Raw genomic sequence first — 24,777 nt, 5'->3', positions numbered from 1 at the left:
CTGGGAAAAACTACAACTTGATGACGACTCAGCGATAAAATAAATCATCCACTGCATTTCTCCAAATAAAACTGTAGATAATTCTTGTGTATTTGACAATTTAGCGATTTTATCAACTCGTCAATAATCGATGAATTTATACTGGATGGTGTTTTATGCTCAAATCAGTAAAGTTGTCAGACGTTAAGTGCAAGTTTTCTTGCTTGGATTCCTTGTCCGTCTTAAAAGATGTAATGTTGTCTAATGAATATATTTTAATTGTAAAATCTGTAGTCATTAATATCGATAGGGCATTGAGGTTGTTCATTCTGAACGTCATAAAACAATCCCTATGATAAAATCTGGTCCAATATCCGTCTTCATCGGTGCAGCAAACTAGGACGTTAAACCCCATTTCATACCATTTCTGGTCCAATATTGTGTATGATCAGTCTGCCAAAAGATAACAAAAATTACAAATGTCGGTACCATTGACCTGCTCTAGGTAAAAGAAGTAAATGAAATGAAATGGAACTTAACGGGCCACGTTTGTCCCCTACTGGAGTAATTAAGACGGGAATAATCCATACAATGTAATGTGAGTGACCTTTGTGGTTTCTCGTGTAGGAATCTTTAGCAATGGGGAAACCAGGAGAACCCGGAGGTATTCATCGTTCGCATAGAGAGGGGGGGGGGGTATTGTCCACTCAACATAAACTAGGTCATTTCTGGACCAATATACGGTTCAATTGTATTTCAATAATTCGCTTGCGCGTAGCGGTCTTATGGGAGGAAACTGGAGGACCCTGAGAAAACCCACGAGGTTGGACTCTACTCCTTGTCACGTACAACTGGAAATCAAAACCACGCCAGTTGACTCAATGAAAGACCTAATGATACAAAGCGCACGCGCTAACCATTCGCCCCCCCCCCCCCCCGATAGATGAAATGGTATGAGGTTTAGCGTCCTAAGGACCTGGGACGAAAGGCGTTGGCGAACACGTTAACAGAATCCTTGGCAAAGTGTGCGGACAAAATGTTCTTCATAGCCCAATTCATGGCGTATACCCGTCTTCAATAGCCCGGAGAGTCGAGAACAACTCTCCCGCCAAAAGTCAAAACATAGTAACTCACTTTTTTATCAAAATTTAGTTCGTACCAAAATTGTAGTTACTAGGGTATATGTGCTTCCTGTTGTTGTACTAGATATTCCAATCTTTTGATTTTGTAAGCAGTTACACCCATGACACAACCTAGCAATTTTCTTCATTTGCGAAGTATGCCACAGAAAAACCTAGTAACTCAATAGTCAAATCAATGGATAAGCTGGAGTTTAATATGCATTCATTACGTTTTCCTTTGTTTTCTCAAAATAAGAAAAATGTGAGTTACTAGGTCTTGCCTTTTGACGGGAGATTATAGGACGTTAAACACCATTTCGTTTCAGTTTGTTAGATTCTTCACCAAGGAAGTATTGCGAGAATCTGTCGTTGTTCTCAGATTTGTTAACTCTAAGATTGAATAATCAGTGAAGGATATAGACAATAACTGCTGATCAGGGCTGTTAATTCTGATGGATAGACGTTGATAGAGGAAATAAAATAAATATTGCTTTTTATTCCCGCATTATCGATTCTATAGTTCCGACCTAAGACAAGAGATTGTTGACCCAATCACAAGGCGTGTTAAATACCTCTATGACCCAATCAAAACGAGTGTTATATACTGTCTAGACCGATTAGTTTTGCTTGGTTTGTTAGATCATGGTAACCCAGGTGACCGTAGTAGGCCATCGTAGATATATTCATGTAGATGTATGGATATTGTCTTTGGGAAACTAATATAAATACAGATGATATTGTAATAGTAAAATACATGTTATATAATAATGGTGTTCTGGAACGAGACTGGAACGAGCTAAAAACAAATCTGGAATCTGGAAGGTGTTACGGGTGGGACAAAAAAAACACAATGCCAGTAAAACAAATCATCACAATTTTAATTTAGAAAAGAAATAAAAAGCGGAAGTGGCGTTCTCGGATCACGTTTACCCATCAAAATCGATAGCATAGAATCCACGTGCATGTCCCGTCTCTCTCTCTCTCTCTCTCTCTCTCTTACTCTCTCTCTTACTCTCTCTCTCGCTTTCTCTCGTTATTGGCGGATAGACTCACGGAGACTGTTTTAAATCCGATTCAATCCGAAATCGGGAGATGAGCTATCGTTGAAATCTTGATTTTGTTTTCATAATTAAATGCAATCTGTTTTACAGAGTATTACGAAAGTTTTCTAATATCTCTGTAAAAGATAACTGCCTTCAACACATGACGTCATATCACGCGGCGTCAATCATTGGCTCGATGGTGCGTGCATTGTTTACATAAAACGTTACTGTTTCGAGCAGAATGGCGCCTTTTACTCATTTCAGTACCCATTTACACTAAAATACGAAATCATTTTTACCTACAAATACTTCAAACGTCTTTATTTATTTTTCTAATACATAACAAACATGTTTTAGAATTTAATTTGTCGGAGGAAAAAAGTTAATATTTCTGGCTCATTAAGTCGCATCGATGTCATCCTTATCAGTGATTGTCGCGGCCTAGCGAATATTCACTGCGGATCAGTGTGAATTAACGTCATAACGAACATTTTGGTATAAGCGGTTACCAATAAAAAATTCAATATACATAACCCTACAGACTAATATATTTTTCGTGGATTAATCCCTCGAAAATTTGATATATTTTAGCGAAAATTACAAATGGCTAATCATTACTGTAATCTGTGTTTTTGTTTTCCAGCGATGCCAAGATAAACTCAATTCCTTGGCTGTCAGTGTGATGAACAACTGGAAAGGAGTTATGTTACGAGTGACGGAAGCGTGGGATGATAACAATTCCCATGCTAAAGATTCCCTCCATTACGAGGGACGAGCTGTTGACATAACAACGTCAGATAAAGACAGGGCTAAATATGGTATGTTAGCACGTCTGGCAGTAGAAGCCGGTTTTGATTGGGTGTATTATGAATCACGTGGTCATATACACTGTTCAGTAAAATCAGGTAAATATGGCTTTTTTTATAATTATGGAAATATTAATTACAGTTGTTTACCTTAAGATTCCAGTGGCGTATAGAATAAAACTACCTCAAGACCAAACATAACCACGCCCCTTTGACAGCATCTTTCGCCGACATTGCAGTTTTCAGTGACATTTCATATATTCACCTGGCGGAATTTCTTAACATTAATGCCATCTTGTTCATTCTAAGGACGTAGAGGGCGTCCAGGTATTAAGGCAATGGCGAGTTAAAGTATAAGTACCCTAAATTATCTATTTTAAAAAAGGGTTCAATTAATATATTTAAAATTTGTACGAAACATACTATGGCAAAATGAAACACTGCAGTATACAGGTGTGTACGGTGGGGGCGGGGGCTATAAACAAGAATTCTAACATATAACAGCCCTTATGTTACCTTCAGGACCCTATGAGATCATAATCCTGTTCTTGCACAGTAAAAAAAATCAAGAAGAGTAGGAAACATATTATGGCAAAATGAAACATTGTATACGAGTGGGGGCGGGTGTGACTATAAAAACGAATTCTAACATATAACAGCCCTTATGTTACCCTCAAGACCCTACAAGATATTAATCCCACTCTTGCGCAATAAAAAAGTATCAGAGGTGATACATCCGACGTAATAGCTTGCTCGTGCTCTTTAAATATGAATATGTCTTTCAATCATTGAAAAACAAACCATGTCTGCGGTTAAAAGGTACCCAGAGTTCAAAAGGTGCTATTCACGCACTGCCTGTGAAAAAGCCCAAGCCCAGGTGTGTCAGTTATAAACTTTAACACCGTTAGATGTCGCTTCAACACGTGACAGCGCCACTGTCGGCAGTTAATATTAAAAGGTACGGTGATTGGGCGATAATGGGCGATATGAAGGCTATTAAACATGGGATTATTTGGGTATTATTTGATTTTCTTTAGGGGTCAAATTTGCGACCTCCGTTACAATTAGTTTATTGACAGTGTGTCTCATGTTTCTGCGCAAGAGTTGACGATTAATTCGGCATAAAGAGATTGAAAGGGCGTGTTGAGGGGGCCCTGCCGTTACTTGTTGACACAGGGATCCGATATCTGTGGCGAGTAAACAATATGGCCGATCGAATAAAGAACATGTTTTATTTTTCTTTATATCCCAGTTTTTACCTCCGTAAATATACAATAACTGTTAAATACGTGAAATAATAATATCATCTCCGCTTGATTGTCAAGGTGGTTCGCTAAAACGCCTTCTAGAACACGCCTTCATTTTCTTTTTCCTTTTAGACTCTATATTGTACACTTTGCTTAAAATACAGATCTATATTTCGTTTCGTTTTTTTATACTTTCGATGGCCTACACTACATGAAGATTTGACCGGTTGTAACGATAGGTCGCGTCTAAAGTCATACAAGCGGCTTTTGACCCTATGACTCTAGACATTTGGTTAACCAATCAGCGTTGATGTTTCTAGTGTTACTCGCCGTAACAGTGAGACTAATCCCTCACTTCAACCAGAACGCAGGTTATATAACAACTGTTCCAGATCATAGTGTAGTAAAGACAAGTAAAACAAAAATTTGATCTATAAAAAACGAAACGAAATAGGATCTGTGCTTTAATCAGATTGCATGATTAAATGAGGTTTAACGTCCACTCGACACAAACTAGGTCATTTCGGGACTAACCCTTGGTTCAATTTTATTTCAATAATTCGCTTGCACGTAGGTGTATTTAGCAGTGGGGGAAACCAGAGGACCCGGAGAAAACCCACGAGGTTGAACAGGCGACCCCACTTCTTGTCACGTACAACCGGGGAATCGAAACCATAAAACTTACATAATGCACCTGTAATGTAAAGATTGGTGCTGTTATTTAATTAAGACCTCCATGGAAAATGCGTTGGATTGTCCGAAAAGATTGTGATGGCCATAGTTGTCGTAGATAAATTAACATGGCGTTGCGAAGTCGTTAGTAACCTATGTCAACTTAAATTGATCATAAATAAAAAAATTTAAAAATGTTTGAATCAATGTTTCGTTTGAGTGTGCGTCGTCTTCATTCTGTCATTGAGTCAATTGGCGTGGTTTCGAGTGGACGTTAAACACCATTGACTATTTTTCTCACGCGTCGGCTTAAACGCTGTATTCTGGCCTTGCTCGTGGCATGTTGGGGTTTTAAAGAACGACCAGTTGGTGCAGAAAAGTAGGACATTAAACTCCGCTTCATTTAAAGAGCGAGAACGCGAACAGCCCGTTTAAATTTGCTGCTCATATTGATTGAAATTATATTCTGATTATGATAACCATCAACGAAAACAAGCAGTGTTGTTAATTAATTACTTAATTAACGAAGATCGCTAATCATTCATCAACACCTGATATGTAAACGATTTAGAAGCTGATCTGGACAGAATCCTTTGTATTTTTTCTGATTCAAATTGAAATCTAAACCGAAACATCTTGAATGTAAATGAAAGATTCCGGATTCAAATACCAAGCTACGAAACCATCTATAAGGTTACATGTTTGTATGGCAAACAGAAAAGACAAAGAAACACGCGCGGGTCTAGCGGTCGTCCAGGGAGTCCCGACCATCCCTGTCCAGACTCAATTTGGGGATCTGGGCACCGAAATGGCATCTGCCGTGTTCCAATTTTTTCAAATTTCCTGAGGGGGGCCCCGTCACCAAATCACGATAATATGGATATCTGAAATTTCGGGCCCCCAACCTGCTTAAAATCCTGGATCAGGTCCTGAGGAATGTTCTCCCTGTACTCTTCGTAATGCACAGTACCATGTCTACAAAACTGTAATCTTTTTTCTGTACTCGCATTTTAATATGGCAATGTTTTTAATGCATAGTGCCATGTCTACAAAATTGTAATATTTTGTCTGTGTTCGCATTTTAAAAGGGCGATTTTTCTTCATAATGTTCAGAACAGTCAAAAACACCATCTGCATTAGCCGAATCGGTGCAGACAAGAAATACGTTAAACCCCATTTCATTTTCGTACAAAATATAAATAAAACATTCATTATTCAAAAGCTACTCTGCTTATTGCATGTCTTTCTTTAGGCCTTAAATGTTATAGAAACTATTAATTAGACATTAATTAACATGACAAAACCATAATCTACACTCAGTGTCATCTGATGGGTCCGATTTTTAACAGATTTGAATCCGATCTGCGATTTAACGGCCGTTGATGGTTAACCGTAAAAATGGATAATCGAGACTTTGTTTATTATCGTAATAACGGTAGTAATGACAACTGAGGCTACCATGTTTTTAAAATGAGGATTTCTTGGCTCACAGTGAAGTAATTTGACTGAAAGTTTCAGCATATTCGCTTTACATTATCTATTTTTTTAACTGTTATAGTGCGAACTGCCAGCTCTTTATCCAATCATCCATAACACCACTTTAAACTATCTTGTCCAAGCTACAGTCGGTTATCTGTTGGGGCTTTTTTTACTTTTAATTCGGACATAGTGGTACGTCAATGGATGTTCCAACTACAACAAAGTTCAAACATTTCACGTAATGTTAATTAAAGTCTGAAACCATGTTGGGTGAATATTTCAGTAATTGAATAATTTAAAAAATGAAAAAGATCTGGAGCAACCTACAGATTTAATTTAAATACCTGAACAGGTAAAACACCCCTTTGGTGTAATGACATGAAATTGAAACGTCTACAATAATTTGTTGCATCGGTATTTTCAGTCCTACTGATCCCCAGTCTTCTGTAAATATCGCCTAAAAAGTAATGGTCAAAATGAATTGGGGTTTAACTTCCGACTGTTCTGCTCCGACTGGGCTAATGAAGACGGAGTAATGGCCAAGGAAAGATATGTTATGGATATGCACATGCTACAAATCGTGTCCAAAATTTAAATGATTTTATAACAAAGTGGCAAAATCATGGATAATTGACATTTTAACAAAACTCAATCTGATTAAAACACAGATCCTATTTCGTTTCGTATTTTATAGTTCAAAATTTCGTTTTATTTGTCTTTACTACATTAGGATCTGGAAGAGTTGTTATATAACCTGCGTTCTGGGTGGCGTGAGGGATTAGCCAATGAAACCATCTATTGCGGCGACTCCTTGGCGTGCGATGGACGGAACTGTGGGTAAACCACTAGAAACGTCATCGCTGATTGATTAATCAATGTCTGATGTCATAGGGTCAAACGCCGTTCGTACGACCTCTGACGCGACCTTTTACTACAACCGGTCAGATTTTCATGTAGTGTAGGCCATCGAAAGTATAAAAAAAAACGAAACGAAATATAGATCTGTATTTTTATCAGATTATAGGTTCTTGTTGTTGGTAACGCTTAAAGTATTTTTCGATACTGGGCGACGTTGACAAAATAAATCCACTCATGTCGGAGATCAGTAGACCACGATATTTTAGTCGCAGTAGTTCTAGAAGGCACGGAATTGCACTGTAAAAGTATATACGCAATATCGCAGTTTTTCTACACTCGGTTTAAAGTCGCTGGTCGTTAGTTGCATTTTTCGGACAATATTAAAATTCATTATTTAACATTTAATTAAGACATCTATAAAAAAAAATTCTGACATCGTCTGCAGATGACGCCGAATGTTCACAAATTTTCAATTTATCATAGCTTTGTCAATACGGAACGGAATTGAACCAGTTTGTACTGATATTCCTTTCAGAGATTCAACTTTCATAGAGGGACGACTGGTTAAATTGAAATGAAATGAAATGGGGCTTAACGTCCTACTGTTCTGCCCCAAACTGGGCTAATGAAGACGGGCATACGCCAAACAGTGTGCTATGAGGGAAATTTTGCCCGGACAGCGGCACTACGGCCTACTCTTATATCGAATTCCAACTGTCAAGGGATCTTTTACGTGCACGCCAATGTGTACACGGGACCTCGGTTTTTCGTCCCATCCGAACGACTAGACAGCTGTCCTTGTCAGGCCCTCGGTCCTGTATCGCTGACAAGGGGGAACCACGCCGGAAAATCTGGATGAACTTTATCGGCCAATGCAGGGATCGAACATGGTTAAATTGAATTTTTCCGAAAACCTTGTGGACTCGGTAAAGGCTATAGTTTGAACTTATTTCTGTCCAGTGTGGTTTTAAGCACTACGGTCATGAGAGGGCGAACCCTATCGATATTCCCAGCGTTCTTCGATACTCCGTTCCAGAGTATCTCAAATGATGATAAGAGTCTATACATAGAGGGGGACTGGATGGTCAAGGCTTGTTTTGGTGAGCATTGTCGTGTTTAGGTCGTGTAGGGATACATAATTGTAGGTTTCTCGGGATTGTTCCGCGCAGTTTCTCCTTTGTCGGTAGTACATGGGGCTGGAAAGAAACGCGTGTGCACGTTGGCAATTGGAATTCGACGAGGAGTAGACAGAATCGCCACTGTCTGGGCAAAATTCCCCTCATACCACACTGTCGGTTTGCCTTAGGTCGGCTAGTACAGAAAAGTAGTACGTTAAATTTTATTTCATTTCTATTACCGAGTTTGTTTACACGAATTATATTTTTTGAGTAATTCGACAAATTACACAAATGTCAGGTTAGATTTACAAATAATGAAATTGGCCATTTTTAACATTCTAAATGAACAATGAAAATACGCCGATTGAGAGGGCTGTCATTCTGATACCGTCAGTTATTTGGTAATTTAGCATAGATAAAAGAGACCGACATGTCCAAGGTATGCTATCGGTATGTGAGGTTCCACGCGGTGCAGCGGTCGCTTATTTAAGGTAAACACAGCCCAATATACCTACCGACAGGTAAAACTCATTAACACCACCTACCTACGTAAACCTATTCCCAGACAAAAAAAAAACACCACCACATTGTATTGTACAGGTTGATCAAAATATGGTATTTTGTGGGAAACGAAAAACGAAATGTTGCGCCAACATGCGTTAAATAGTTTTTAAAGGTGCGAAAAGGTAAATTAATTAGAAAGATTAAACGAATTACTGGAATATATGACGAACCCTGTCCAAACAAAGGTGCAAAAGTTAACTAAAATAGTTTTCATTATATTAGACGGAATATTACCTTTCATGGTAGTACGAAAATAAAACTCGTGTGTAATTTATTTTTTGATTTATTTAAACAATATTTTATTCATGAGAGGGAGAAATGGGGTTTAACGTTCACTCGACACAAACTAGGCCATTTCGGGACTAACATATGGTTTAATTTTATTTCAATAATTCGCTTGCGCGTAGGGGTCTTTAGCAGTGGTGAAATGAAATGAAATGTAATGAAATGGGGTTTAACGTCCTACTGTTCTGCTCCTATACTGGGCTAATGAAAACGGGCATACGCCATACAGTGTGCTATGAGGGAAATTTTGCCCGGGCAGCGGCACTATCGCCTATTCTTATATCGAATTCCAACTGCCAAGGGATCTCTTACGTGCATTCCAGTGTATACACGCGACCTCGGTTTTTCGTATCACTGACAAGGGGGAACCACGCCGGAAAATCTGGATGAACTTTCTCGGCCAATGCAGGGATCGAACACCCGACCTCCAGGCTAGCGAGCCAGCGTCTTACCCACTTAGCCACGTGATCCCCCCATTTTATAAGGAATTTGAAGACATACGAATATATCTTTTGGCCTTGTGTGGTCCTGCTCGTTTTTCTTATCTCGGAGATTGTGATGCCATTGTTCTTCTGAATCTGTAATTTACGATACCTTTACTGTTCATAGGAAAAATTGTCCAACTTCGTGGGTTTCCTCTAGGTCCTCCGGTTTCCTCCCACTGCTAAAGACCCCTACGCGCAAGCAAATTATTAAAATAAAAATTGAACCATATGTTAGTCCCGAAATGACCAAGTTTGTGTCGAGTGGACGTTAAACTCTCTCTCTCTTTCTCTCTCTCTCTCTTAGAAAAAAAATATATATACGAATACAGTGACCATAGAAGGGAGTGGACTGGGTAACTAGAAAACGTAACTAGCCTGATTCACCTTTTCCGCACCCCTCACAGATCATTGTTTTCCGCTTATTTAGACCATTTAGCCGATGAACAGAGGATGTGTTAGCTCCTGGGACCACGTCCTACGGTCCGAGGTCAGTCCGCCCCTATCCATAGATATTTTATTTATTTCTTGACCGTGTAAATGTCCTGGTGTAATATTTGGGGAAAGGCTGGTTTTTACACAAATAATTGGCCAGTTATCGTACTTAATACAGACCGACTAATTTCATCGTTTTATAAGGGAATCAATAGAATAAGATATAACCATTGAAACATGTGTGCTAAAACTTGTAATCGGGCTCACTCATCATAAATAGACACAATTATCACTTCGATGAAGTCGATACGGGTGGTAAATTTGGCCATTTATCGTTTCCGAATTGTACTATAAGTAGCCGCGAAGCGTCTAAAAATAGGATAGAAATTGAGTGCTAAGAATCGGCTTGATATTTTTAAGATAAAGAGACGATAATATCGGAAACTAGACATTTTCTATCAATCTCACGCGAGATCTATATCTCACGGTAACATGATTGACCCCTAGCAACCGTTGTTCAAATCAAATATGGCGGCCAATTATTTGTATACCTTCTTGCAATTATCACCAATTTCCTGTCATTGTTCACCCCAGATTTGGAGAAAGAAAAAAGTTATATAAGCAAATCTCTTCTCAAACAATAGTCGACATTTTAGTATTTACTCGTTGCTTTGTGTTTGAAAACAAGTTAACAACCGGGGACAATAGTTAACAATGACGGACGATACATCATTGTGGTATTGTCATGGCGGCTTGAACGGTTACATAGGTATTAAACAGTCAATTCGACAAAATGACGCATTCGTTTTCAACTTTTATCTTTATTAGCCGCCTATGTCATCAAAAACTCAATCTCGACATATATCAATATTTGTTCAAAGAGATTATTTGGTCATGCGTTTCGCTGCCCGGTCTTGTTTGTTTTCCCGTCCATGTTTTTGTTCCAACCACAAACGGTCAGCGATATTGTACAAATGTCGGATTTTTTTTTATATAGAAAGAAACGAAATTGGTATGCAGACCACGGTATAGATTCATTAGTAGAGTAACTGTATACACTCGCACAAATAGCACATATTCAAATAGATACAGGCTTTAGTCAAATCCATGAGTCAATTTTGTGTTTTATAAACGAGATTTGAGGGGACACCTTTTAAGTATGGAGGCCAGAAACGAAGGCTTGACATTTTAGAAAAGCAAGAAAAGAAAACCAAACACGGATAATAAAAAAAAGGGCTTTTCAAATAACCTACATATTTTAATGGCGCGTCGAGATATAGACTCGATTGTGTGTTGTATCAACATAGTGTTTTCTCCTTCTTTGACAGCGAGGCTTGTTTGAGCTAATGGCGATGAAGATGGCGGAGTTTTATTTTATATACAGTTTATTTTACTTGTCCCTTGAAAAACCAAGAGCGTGTGAAGTGGGCACTTATGATGACCCTGTTTACTTAGCCTCACTCTTATTCTGGTGGTAACAGGGATGAAAAAGCGAATACCATCATGCTCTCTACATATGTATATATTTTTTGTTGTTGTTGTATTAAGACCGAAAGGGTTAAGATTAAAGAATTAAAACGTATCTCAGGATCGCATATTAATAAAATCCCGAATCCGTAACCTCTTTTTTGTTTGCGTCTACCCACAACTTCTGACTTAGATTAAAATTTTGAAAAACAGCTCTCTACATATGTATATATGACCGAATTAAAGCATTAAAAAATATCTCAGGATCGCATATTAATAAATTTCGTAACCTCCTTTTTGCGCCTACCCACAACTTCTGTATTAAATTAAAAAATTTGAAAAACATCTCAAAATCACATTTTAATACATTCCGTAACCTTTATTTTTTTGCCTATACCCAGAATATCTGTTGGGATTGAGGTGTCCAAACAATTGAAGCGGTTCCTGGACAATGTTCAATAATATTATCTTTACTTGGATGGTTAAACATACATTATGACGTCACATTAATAATGACGTCATTGTATAAATCATATTAAACATACATTATCCAAGAGCTAAATCTGCCTATTGCAGGTCTTTATTTAGGCCTTAAATGTTTTCTAAATTATTAATTAGACATTAAATAACTTATTCAGACCATAATCAACTCTCGATGTCATCGCTAGCCTGCGATATTTACTAGATCTCATTCATGATTAAATCAAAAAATGAATAATCGAAACTATATTTTTTTTATCGTACCGCTAAATTCTCGGTTCAGAGTGGATCAGTTTGCATAAGCGGACGTAAATTAAAGCTATTTCACACACAATTGCTACACAAATCACAAAATCACAGAGCCTTAACGTCCCCAAACTCTAATAAGGTTGCCGAAATTTAAAAACATTTCGCGTGTTTGCCCCGGTGATTTTGATTCATTAAAAATGTCATGATTCCATATAAATGCTTTTTGTGTGTTAAATGAAATGAAATGAAATGGAGTTTAACGTCCTACTTTTTTTTTGTGTGTTAAAGCCGAATGGAATACAAATGGAACCAGATTTGATATAGTTATTTAATGCGGGGAATGGCTTTGATATTCGTTTGTTTCCTCGTGTTGCCAGAAGAAGTTACCTTCGTGACTTTCCGCCGAACTCAAGACGAAAGTTTCTCGACTTTACGTGTCAGAAAGCACGTCATGACTGCGACAACTTGGTGGATGCACTGAAGCAACCTTTGACGATTCGTTCAACCTGTAAAAAAATATATGACTGAGTAACTTTTGGTATTTGGTTCAAGCGGTGCGAATGCCATAAATAGACGAATCGGTCGTTGGGCAGGAGTTTTTGTGAATGGGCGACTTTAAGAGCATTTCGTCTATTTTGCCGCTTGTATAATCCCGACCAAAAGGTGGAAAAGGGGTTTGAATACGTTTGACCTTTGAACGTCGCTAAAACTTCCCAAACATGAGAGAATGATGGGAAGATAGGAGGGGTTAATCGGCAGCAGTTAGCAGGTACATGCCAACAGGTTGCTACTCTCTCTGATCTCATCTCAACTGCACATTCTATTGGTCCCTAACTCAGGTTCATCTCGACTCCTTTAAATCCATGTTGATTTTCACCAACAGACAAAGTCACGAAAATCGCTACTTGGACAAACAGAGATCTCAGGCGCTACTTCTCCTGCTCAAGTTGACTTTTGTTTCGCTTAATTAGCCCAGTGTTTTCCGTTTCAAGTTTTTTGTTAACCTGTAAAGACAGAAAAGTCACGAGTGCCGAGAGAAGGGAAAGCGTGACGAATGTTTCATGTTGTAGCGCCATAGACAATCACATGGGCGTGTTAAAATGCCGACGTCCGACGAGAAAATTTTTGTCTGGTCCTAGTTAAGAAGCTTTGTGTTTTGCGAGTTTGGTTGTCAATAGTTACAGATAATGAGACGACAAATGTTTGAATGAGGGGTTGTGTTTTTCCCTTCATTTTCCCCTGGGAGTGCGAAAGAGTACTGGAATTAAATGTCAAGGTTTGGTGTGCCTCGATTATCAACGTGATTAGGGAATGATATGGAAATTAAAGTAGCTAAGTCTCTAACTCAATATCATCCAAAGTCTTCGACATTGAAAACACGAATTATTTGTCAATTTAAATCAACATTGATGCTGTGATCTTACCGGGAAAAGATGGGCTTCTGTTATCCAATATTTAAACAAAATAAATTTTTACCATTAGTACACGAATCGTGTACCATAATGCGTTTCAGCGCCATTTGTGACAAGGGACTCGAAGAATGAGTTAAGACATATTCCACAAGTCATGTCCAACGCTGACGTCATATTCTTGTCTGGAGAGCATGTGCAATAAATACTATCGGTGTGGACTGGAATAACCAGACGCTAGAGTTTGCCATTCGTTGGAGACTTCTGGCGTACTTCGACCATCATAACTGATGAGAAATTACAGTAAAACAGAAACGATTGAATATAAATCAATTTATATACATTCATATTACATTATTATATGCGTTGCGACCCATCTGTGTCAATTTCTAGGTCCCAAATATTAGCAATCTATATAGAGCTCCTTTAAATGGAGTTTTGTGGCACGTCAGCACCAACTCGTCAATATTGCGACAAATGAAATGAAATAGGGTTTAACGTCCTACTGTTCTGCTCCGAACTGGGCTAATGAAGACGGGCATACGCCATACTGTGTGCTATGAGGGAAATTTGGCCCGGACGACTATACGTTGTTCCTTGTCAGGCCCTCTGTTCTGCATCTCTGACAAAGGGGAACCACATCGGAAAATGGTGATGACCTTTCTCGGCCAACACAGGGATCGGGGCGCGCGACATTCACCCACTGAACTACCGTGGCTCCCAAGGGCTTGGTAAGTGACAACATTTAGTCGTTAGGGTGGGACAAAAAACGAGATACCATTTACACATTGACGTGCACGTAAAAGAACCTTTGACAGTTGGAATTCAATATAAGAGTATGCCATAGTGCCACTGTCCGGATACAATTCATACCACTTTCTTTCTACATGTATTTTCAGATGCATCGGTTGTCATGGACCATAGGGTCTTAGTTTGGGCATATTTTCTAGAACGTTAAATTGATACCACTTCCTTTCTCTTTTCAGATTCATCGGTTGCCATTAAAATAGGGGGATGTTTCCCAGGTACGGGAGTTTTACAGACAGAAACAGGCTGGAAAACCATGTCACAAGTAGTAGCCGGGGACAGTGTTTTAAGTATGAATAGCAATGGGAAATTAGAATACAGTCCAGTTATAGCGTTTATAGACAGAAATGAACGGGAGTTGGAACGGTATATCACTCTTCATACGGAAGATAAAAAAGACATTACGTTAACATCTAAACACCTCATTTACATGTCGACATCAAACGTCACAACCGATGACGTAACAGACTCTTTTAATGTGGTGTATGCCGATGATGTCATAGAAGGCGATTACGTCTTAGTTACGTCAGATCCGGTAGGGGAGGTAATTAAACCCACGAGGGTTTTGACAATAAGTGAACATACTATACAGGGTGTGTATGCACCTCTAACTTTGAACGGCAATATAGTTGTCGACGGTGTGGTGGTTTCCTGTTACGCCGTGGTTTCCAACGCTAATTTAGCCCACGTTGTGTTCGCGCCAGTGAGAGGACTCCACGTTTTATCTCAATACGTACCCTGGCTAGCGCCATCAACGCACCACCAAAATTTTACACAGAATGGAGTACATTGGTACGCTAAGCTTCTTTACAACATAGGTTCAACGTTTTTAAGCGCAGAGACGCTGCATGTACCCTGAGGAATAAACCATTACCTCAAATTGTAAAATCGGACTTGTCTACGAGGTGGACGCAAAGGGCTAGTCACATATCGTCTGAATAATAAACCAAGGGCGACACAAGGGATTATCTCCCTTTCTTGTTACCTCATCAAAAAGCTTTAACTTTTTATTCCCTTATTTGGGAGTTATGTAAAATTGTAAATCTCTGTTGCTTTCGTATATTTGACGTAATCGAGATCCGTGGACAGATTTACTGTTGCGTTGGAAAGATATTTGTTTATCTCTGTGATGAGTGCTAAGATGAAAACGATGATATTTCATGGACACGAGACAAGGAACGACAATCAAATTGATTGGCTATAACCCAAAAAGAATAAATGACGTCACAAAGTATGTGAAATTCAAATGTGCAAAAGGACGCCATTTTGTTTTTTATTAGTGTATAGAGATGATACTGTGAATAATGAACCAGATATTTACTCTAATAGTCTCAACAACCTATGATACAACAATTAACATGCGATAGAGATATCAAGATATTATAAAACTTGCTATATTCTTGATATCATTAATAATCTATAGCTACATAATATGTGTATTTTTGTAAGTGGAAATTTGAGTGTAAATGCTTTGTTAAATATTACATAATATCTATAATTATTCGTTAAAATATTATCATGTTCATTTTAAGCTTCAAATGATCTGATAAGGAAAATCAGTGATCTGAAATTAATTAACCCTGGATTTTAAAAAATATAGGGATTTCAAATTAAAGTTTGACGGATTTAAGGCGTTGTTGCATTTCACGCATAATAGGAAATGCTTTTCTTTTTTAAATTATGAAAACCCTTTAAAATATTCTATAGAAATTTGTTGATCGGCTATTGATTTGTGTTTGTTATTGAAAATGATAATTAATTTGAGCTATTTTGAATTGGCCCCCTAAAAATATTACTTTTTCTAAGGTTCATATTTAACAGAAGCCATGGCTGTTTTTTCCTCGCACAATAACACGCGTTATCCTGTATGGCTTTAAGTGTTTTCGGGTAGAATTTGTCTACAATTATATGTCGTTTTATTTTTCGATTCTTGGATCTTGGTTTTTATTTTTGTAAAGCTCATAAACCGAAGCTACAATTGTGATTTCTACATGTTGCATGTTTCTTTTGATTTTCTCGGTCATCAAGTAACAGGTTACTAACATATCCCATAATTATCTTCTTTTTTTAAAAAAAAAAAAAAACCCAAACAAACACAAAACACACAGTAATCTCCCTTACTTGTGAACATATAGAAAAACACAGCGGTTGTGATTACGTCATACTATTAGGTTTCGCTTTATTTGTTGGATGAAAGTTTATGTTGGTGTATTTTGTGCGAGTCTGTGATTATAGCTGCTTTGTGCGCATGCGCGGACTCACAACAACGTCCAAACTCTGGAGGCCTTTAGATGTATCGTTGTCGAGCTTTTGTAATCGCTGTAAATAGTTTATGACGTCATTTGCCCATCCTAGTGCTGTTTGATGTAATCAAAGTCTTGGTCAATTTGTCACACTTATGTATCTATATACATATATATAGTCCATCGGCCAAGCGCCTCACATTTCGAAAGTACTGTTCTTTAGCTTCCAGAAAATGTATGTATTGGGGTCTTTTCACATGTATATAGTACCTAATGGAAACGGTTGTACGAAATTAAAGATACATTATATAAGATTTAGAAAATAGATAATGCAAAATCAATCTATTGAAAATTTCATTCAAATTGCTCCATTGCGAGAGCAGATATTAGCTTTTGAAGGTTTGACAAGACGTGTGCGTAGCCTCGCTTCACCATTTTTAGATTAAATCAAAATATGGCCGAATCGTTCTAATTTACTTAATATCGGAGATATCCGATGGCATCGGGAGTTGATTATGATCTTGTCATGTTAATAAAAGTTTAATTAATAGTTTATATGACATTTCAGGCCTAAAGAAAGACCTGCAATAGGCAGATTTGACCCTTGCATAATGTATGTTTAAGCAGTATACATGTATCGAGATTCAATAGTATCCCATTTTCCATTCCAAATCAGGTAAAATTCCCAGACGATTGGGGCATCTGTAATATTGCTTCAATCTCGGGGCCTTGGTCAGTTTTGTTTACAGGACAATTCTCATTATTTTAATTACATATTGCCACTACTCTGACCTGATTTGGAATTGAAAGTTTTGTAATATTTAGTTTATGTTTAATTTATCTTTACTGTTGCATTTTCTTCAATAATTTCCATATAAGGCGATATTGCTATATATGTATGTGATAAGTCTCCCAGTACGACCACGCCCCCCCCCCCCCCCCCAAATCAAACCATATAATTACAGAAAGCTGGGGAAAATAACTTTCTGATGAAACCACACGAAAGCTAAAACTCTTTTGAGAAATGGCTGGCGAACAATCTGATAATCGGATTAAAACACAGACAGATCCTATTTCGTTTCGTTTTATATAGTTCAAAATTTCGTTTTACTTGTGGTTACTACACTAAGATTTGGAAGAGTTGTTATATTACCTGTGTTCTGGTTGAAGTGAGGGATTAGTCAATGAAATGGTCTGTCACGGCGAGTTCTTGGCGTTTGATGCACGGAACTATGGGTAAACCACTAGAAACGTCAACGCTGATTGGTTAATCAATGTGTAACGTCATAGGGCCAAAAGCCGCTCGTAGGACCCCTGAAGCGACCTTCTAGTACAACTGGTCAGATCTTCATGTGGTAGAGGCTATCGAAACTATAAAAAAACGAAACGGAATATAGATTTTTATTTTATTCAGATTGGCTGATGGACTAATATTAATATTTGGAATATTATGTTAAAAGAGGCTTATATTTGGTGTTTATGAATATATAATATTTAATAGCATTCTCTGGGCAGAAAGCTTCGAGAATATTGTTTAATTGTTAGATTCTTTATTGACTCCTTTAAAAAATATCGCATTCTGATGTTAAATATTTTTAATTCAATTATATAGAAATAGTATTCCCGTTGATTTTGTAAAGTTCGATTTTTCCCCCTACGTACTGACCACTGTTTTAGTTTTAAATAAAGTCTATGAAATGTTAAATAAATATTTTCAACCGTGAAAATATTACAATTTCATCTTGCCAAAATACTAATATAATAATATACGTGCATGTTCTTTGTAAATTATTCTTTGCCAATGGTCCAAACATCCGGTATCACTGTTTGTGACGTTCTGCCTTTCTGTGCTTGTTTTTTTCTAATGCTTATATATATATACCCCCCTCCAGTACATTGCTCTTGATTAAACCAAAGATATTATTATTGAATGTAAAAAACAAAACTTTTATGTGTTTCCATAATCATTTCAAGAATAACCATGTGAACTCAGTTAGCACTCAATTTCAAATAAGAAACTTATTACATTAGTAAACTCAGTGAAAACTCAATTGCAACTAAGTAACCAAGTAAACTCAATGAACACTCAAGTTCAATTAAGTAAACAGTAACCAAGTAAACTCAATGAATACTCAAGTTCAATTAAGTAAACAGTAACCAAGTAAACTCAATGAACACTCAAGTTCAATTAAGCAAACAGTAACCAAGTAAACTCAATGAACACTCAAGTTCAATTAAGTAAACTCAATGAACATTCAAGTTCAATTAAGAAATTTATTACATTACTAAACAGTAAACCAATTAAAATCAGTCAGCACTCAATTTCAAGTAAACTCGGTCAGAACTCAATTTCAAGTAAACTCAGTCAGAACTCAATTTCAAGTAATCTCAGTAAGGAACTTATTGCATTACAGAATCTGCATGATTTCAAATAAAGGACTATTCATAGTGCATGTTACAATGGTATTTTCCATTTAGATAGTGCATGTTGGAATGGTATCTAAAACGTTCATATTATAATATCTATGAATCTTTAACTAACATTGAAGTAGTGGCGGGTGCCGTGTGCCAAGCAGAGTATCGTTATGCTACATTTTCTTCAACACTTATTGTATATGATTTAAAACGACACAAACACAAAGTATTGTTAGCCATGGGAATGCCCAATTGAACGAGCAGCGGTATCAACAAATTTGTTCAGTGCAACTACTTGAACACCTCGAATGAGAAGTAGTACCAGGTGTTTTAGAACGAGTAAGCATACCGTACCTCGTACATGTCACCCGTCAGTATAAACTAATATGTGTTAAGTCTCAGTCTTTGTCTTACAATCTTACAAGCTAACCAGTAAATTCAAATGTTTTAGAAACATAATATAATGGCCAGTTATGGACTGTCAAATTCAATGCAATTTTTATATAAAACTTGTTATGTAAAATTATTCTTTTTTTTTTAAGTTTGAGTTGCTCTTTTCATATTGTTTTAAGTGTCCGAAAAGCGATTTAATAAATGGGATTTATATTGTGGGCGTTGCCGATTCTTATTTAACGACATTTCGGTGACAAACTTATGAAAGAATAAAACTATGAAATAATCCAAAAGTAATCGAATTGCGTCAAGTTCATGTGTCATATTTAGCGCCAGTATGTATCCAAAACGGTCACATCTTTTCTGTGTACTTATAAATATTTTATGCGGATATAAGATCGCACATGGTTTTATTGCAGTAGAGATCGGAAATGACGTAAAATGTCTAAGTTACGATGAAAGTGCGCAAACTCATAATTGTTTTTAACATGTCATGTGCGTTTTTGTTGAAAGATCTGCTATGTTACGGTGGAACTGCGCAAACTCGATAGTGTAATTTAAGTTGTCATGCGCGTTTTTTGTTGAAAGATCTGCTAATGTTAATAATAATACACGTTTAATTAGACAGTTAGGCCACAACAATTTGAGTTTCTGTTCTTCGGGAAAACCTTTAAAAAAAATTACTTCTTATTTTAAAACTAATTTAAAAACCAAGAGTACTTGGTTGCACTGTTCAAAAGCTTTCAGTTCCAAAGATTGAAGTTTTAAACAAAACAACTTTCATGTTAAATTATTTCAATGGCATTTAGTAATTGAACTGGAATATACAGGTCACAATTCTATGGAATACAATTATCAAGATTGATAATGACTAGAGAAGCCTACACTGTAACAAAAATTTCCGTGAAAAAACGTAAAAAATTCCGGAAACAAAGATTACCAGGAAAATTTTATCCGTATTTGGTTTTCCTGTAATTTACAGAAATTCCCTCAATTAACATAATTCCATTTTCAAATACAGAAAAAATAATCCCAATAAATTTTGTTTCCTGACGATGAAGGTGATAAAAATTTCATTTAATTAACCATTGACTTTAGACGCGTGCGTGAAATAGCTTTATTTAACGTCCGCTTCCACCGAAGTGATACCGCAGATAATCTTTAAACGTAACCTCTTTTCGCAATTTTAAGAATCGAGAGCAAGGTATCTCAACCCGCTACTCGTCAATGGTTGAAGGGCTTTCAGATGTAAGTTTGCGGTATTATCAATTCGCAGGTATTTCGACTCTGCCATAGAGACAAACCGACTTACACTGGCCAACGGGTTGTACTATCCGGATCTAAGCATGCTTGATCACCAGATATTACAAACTTAATGCACGCAGCATTAAAACATATTTTTATATATTTCTGAAAATACTTACAATCTGATTTCCGTATGATGAATAACAATACACTTTATAGATCTTATAAATAATGGAAACTAGATATACATGACAATTAATATACCAAACTTTACAAAATATGATTCTTCATATTATGGTTAATAAATTGAAATGAATACTATAACATGATGATTATTCGGAATGATTATATATGTATACGATTACTTATCGTTGCACCGTTTATCCCGTAAAATAACAGACTTAAGTCCATTACAGAACGGAATAAAACATTTTATCCCTAAATTTCAAGGAACTTCCTTGTCATTCTACCGTTTATTCCGTAAAATAACAGAATTAAGTCCATTATAGAAGGGAATAAAACATTTTATCCCTAAATTTCACGGAAATTTCCTGTTTAATACTGAATATTCCACAGAAATACATAAAACACGTAATTTGAAGAAATAATTCACACTATTAACACAATTTCGCCAAAAAATCCATCGATTAACAGAAAAAAAGTGTTAAATTACGGAATTCGGCCACATAAAAAATGGATATTTTTTACAGTATAGTCGAAACGTCGCTCAGTAATACGCAGTAATTGTTGTATTCCATAGAATTGTGACCTGTATATCTGTCATGTGATTCAAAGTCAATTTATTTAATAAAATCCCGAAGAACAGAAAAAATAATTGGTTTGGCCTAATGTAATATGTTTTTTTTTTATGTTTTTCTTTGTTTATAACATGTCTAGACCTCGACGAACAGAACATAGAATTGGTTTGGCCTAATGTAATATGTTTTTTTATGTTTTTTGTTTATACCATGTGTTTATGTATATACTATAACGACTGTATTTAAGTTACTTATTTCTCTAACAAATGTTCTGATCCAAAGAGAAACGGAAACATTTTTTTTACTATGAGAGCCGGGGCTCGATTTATTGCTTATATTTTATTTATTTCGTTATTGTAAAAAGAATACAATAAACTCTTAAATTTAAATATTGTTTGTTTTTTGGGGGTTTTTTTATAAAAAAACAAAAAAAATTTACTGAGCTCAGAGGTTGGGTGGGTTGTTGTTGTTAGTTGAAGATTTGACGTCCGCGTAAGACGCTGGCTCGCTATCCTGGAGGTCAGGTGTTCAATCCCTGCATTGGCCGAAAAAGTTGATCGGGATTTTCCGACGTGGTTTCCCAGGAAGAAGGGCCTGACAAGGACAGCTATCTAGTCGTTCGAATGGGACGAAAAACCGAGGTCCCGTGTATACTTTGACGTGCACGTAAGATATCCCTTGGCAGTTGGAATTCGATATGAGTAGGCCATAGTGCCGCTGCCCGGGCAAAACTTACCTCATAGCACACTGTATGGCGTATGCCCGTTTTCATTAACCAAGTCCTAGCAGAACAGTAGGACGTTAAAACCCCGTTTCATTTCATTTCATTTCCACTCCATCCTGTATTTTAGTGTGGGATGTCCTGACAAAACTTGTCATACAGCACTCTGTATAGCATACCGTCTTCATTAGCCCAGTTGGTGCAGAAAGGTAAGACGTTTTATTTCCTGTGGGAGGAACCCGGAGAATCCCCGTCTCACCCCCTCACCCCCCCCCCCCCCTCATTATAACGCCGGGTACAGATAGATAAACATTCCGCAGACAGTGATTCGTCTACTTCACACTTCGAGAATAGATCTCTGTCCTAAATGGCCGCCATATCCAACAATTAGAATACTGTTTTGTAATGCCGTCCTACTCTCGTTCACATCTGTTATACACAAAAAGACTAATTATACCTTTTCAATTTTATTAAATAGAAGCAGAATGTATACTTCTCAAAATTCTCGAAATATACTTAGTGTTATCGACTAAAATCGTCGATTCAGGACATGAAATGTAAGTCAACTAACTTAGTGTCTATTCTCAGGCGCAGCTAACTGTAGACAGATCGCGTAGTTTAGTATGATAGATAGGGGACTGAATCGTTAGCGTGTGCACGCTGTATCATAATGTCTGTCATTGAGTCAGCTGGCGTGGTTTCGAATCTCCGATTGTACGTGACAAGGAGTAGGGTCGCCTCTCCAACTTCGTGGGTTTTCTCCAGGTCCGCCAGTTTCCTCCCACTGCTAAAGATCCCTACGCGCACGCGAATTATTGAAATAAAATTAAACCATATGTTAGTCCCGAAATGACCTAGTTTGTGTCGAGTGGACGTTAAACCTCTCTCTTTCTCTCTCTCTCTCTCTCTCTCTCTCTCTCTCTCTCTCTCTCTCTCTTACGTATAAGTAAAATTAAATGGGGTTTAACGTCCTACTTTTCGAGTGGCATAATGCATGCGCTTCAGATCATTAGATGAAAAGGAGAAGGGTTTTCTTCGTGTCCCCCCACAGTTAAAGGCCCCTCTCTCTCCCCCCCCCCCTCTCTCTCTCTCTCTCTCTCTCTCTCTTTCTTACGTATAAGTAAAATTAAATGGGGTTTAACGTCCTACTTTTCGAGTGGCATAATGCATGCGCTTCAGATCATTAGATGAAAAGGAGAAGGGTTTTCTTCGTGTCCCCCCACAGTTAAAGGCCCCTCTCCCTCTCCCCCCCCTCTCTCTCTCTCTCTCTCTCTCTCTCTGTATCTTAATTACACAATCAATCTGATTACCTCGTCTAGACACGGATTAACAAAGTTTACACGATGTCACGTGAAAGACGAGAAGAGAAATCAATCGTTCAACCGAGATCAATATCATGGCGTTTTCTTGCTGTCACATTCGGTTAGTCAACTGACCAGTCCAGCTACTGAGACCAATAATTACTCTTTAGTATTGAATACTGACTAGTTAGGAATCTTGGAGGGTGGGGGGGGGGGGAATGCGAGGCAGTGGGGATCCGCACAGTAAATCAGACCATGCTTGTTTTTCTGCACAATTGCAGTAATTCTGATCCTCAATCTGTTTAAAATACAGATGTATATTTCGTTTCGGATTTTTATACGTTTGATGGCCTCCATTATATGACGATCTGACCGGTTGTAGTGGAAGGTTGCGTAAGAGGTCATATGAGCAGCCTTTGGCCCTATGACGTCAGACATCAGCGCTGATGTTTCTAGTGGGTTACCCACAGTTCCGTGCACCTCACCGTGCACAGTTTCATTGGCTAATCCCTCACATTATCCAGAATGCGCCTTATATAACAACTCTTCCAGTTCCTAGTGCAGTAAAGACAAATAAAACGAAATTTTAAACTATAAAAAACGAAACGAAATAAGATCTGTGTTTTAATCAGATTGTCTGATGCTTGAAATGGCATCCATTTTGGTAACGTATCATATTTAATTCAGTTATAAAACCGCTTTCAAACCGGAAATTAACACATACACTATTTACCGTTAGAGCATGGCTAACAGATTTTGACAATATAAAGCAGTTTTATTTTATTTTGAAACGATGTTAGTCACCGTCACAATAAGCTCCACTCATCGTGTTTCGCACGGATAAAAAGGGAAAAGTCTTCATTAATGGAAGAATCTGATGATTAGTATTTTATAAAACTTTTTGGGGGGGATCACGGTAACTAAGTGGGTAAGACGCTGGCTCGCTAGCCTAGAGGTCGGGTGTTCGATCCCTGCATTGGCCGAGAAAGTTCATCCAGATTTTCCGGCGTGGTTCCCCTTTGTCAGTGATGCAGAACGGAGGGCCTGACAAGGGCAGCTGTCTAGTCGTTCGGATGGTAAGAAAGACCGAGCTCCTGTGTACACATTGGCGTGCACGTAAAAGATCCATTGACAGTTGGAATTCGATATACGATTAGGCCGTAGTGTCCGGGCAAAATTTCCCTCATAGCACACTCTTTG

At 37.5% G+C, this 24,777-nt stretch overlaps 1 protein-coding gene across 2 annotated transcripts in view; it reads left to right on the top strand.

Annotated features, from left to right (window-relative positions):
• Positions 1-19,579, top strand: part of LOC126822451 (tiggy-winkle hedgehog protein) — a 44,359-nt gene extending 24,780 nt beyond the window's left edge. For both annotated transcript variants that reach the window (XM_050551382.2, XM_050551383.2), the window contains exons 2-3: positions 2,787-3,048; positions 14,681-19,579. In XM_050551382.2, coding sequence (XP_050407339.1) covers positions 2,787-3,048; positions 14,681-15,360 — 942 coding nt within the window. In that variant the 3' untranslated portion in view covers positions 15,361-19,579. The remainder of the gene's footprint in view (positions 1-2,786; positions 3,049-14,680) is intronic.
• The last annotated feature ends 5,198 nt before the right edge of the window (positions 19,580-24,777 follow it).

This window comes from Patella vulgata, chromosome 5 (genome assembly GCF_932274485.2).
Source record: "Patella vulgata chromosome 5, xgPatVulg1.2, whole genome shotgun sequence".
NCBI classification, from domain to species: domain Eukaryota; kingdom Metazoa; phylum Mollusca; class Gastropoda; family Patellidae; genus Patella; species Patella vulgata.
The sequence above is the reverse complement of the archived record's forward strand: the minus strand, read 5'-3'. Positions and strand labels throughout refer to the sequence as shown.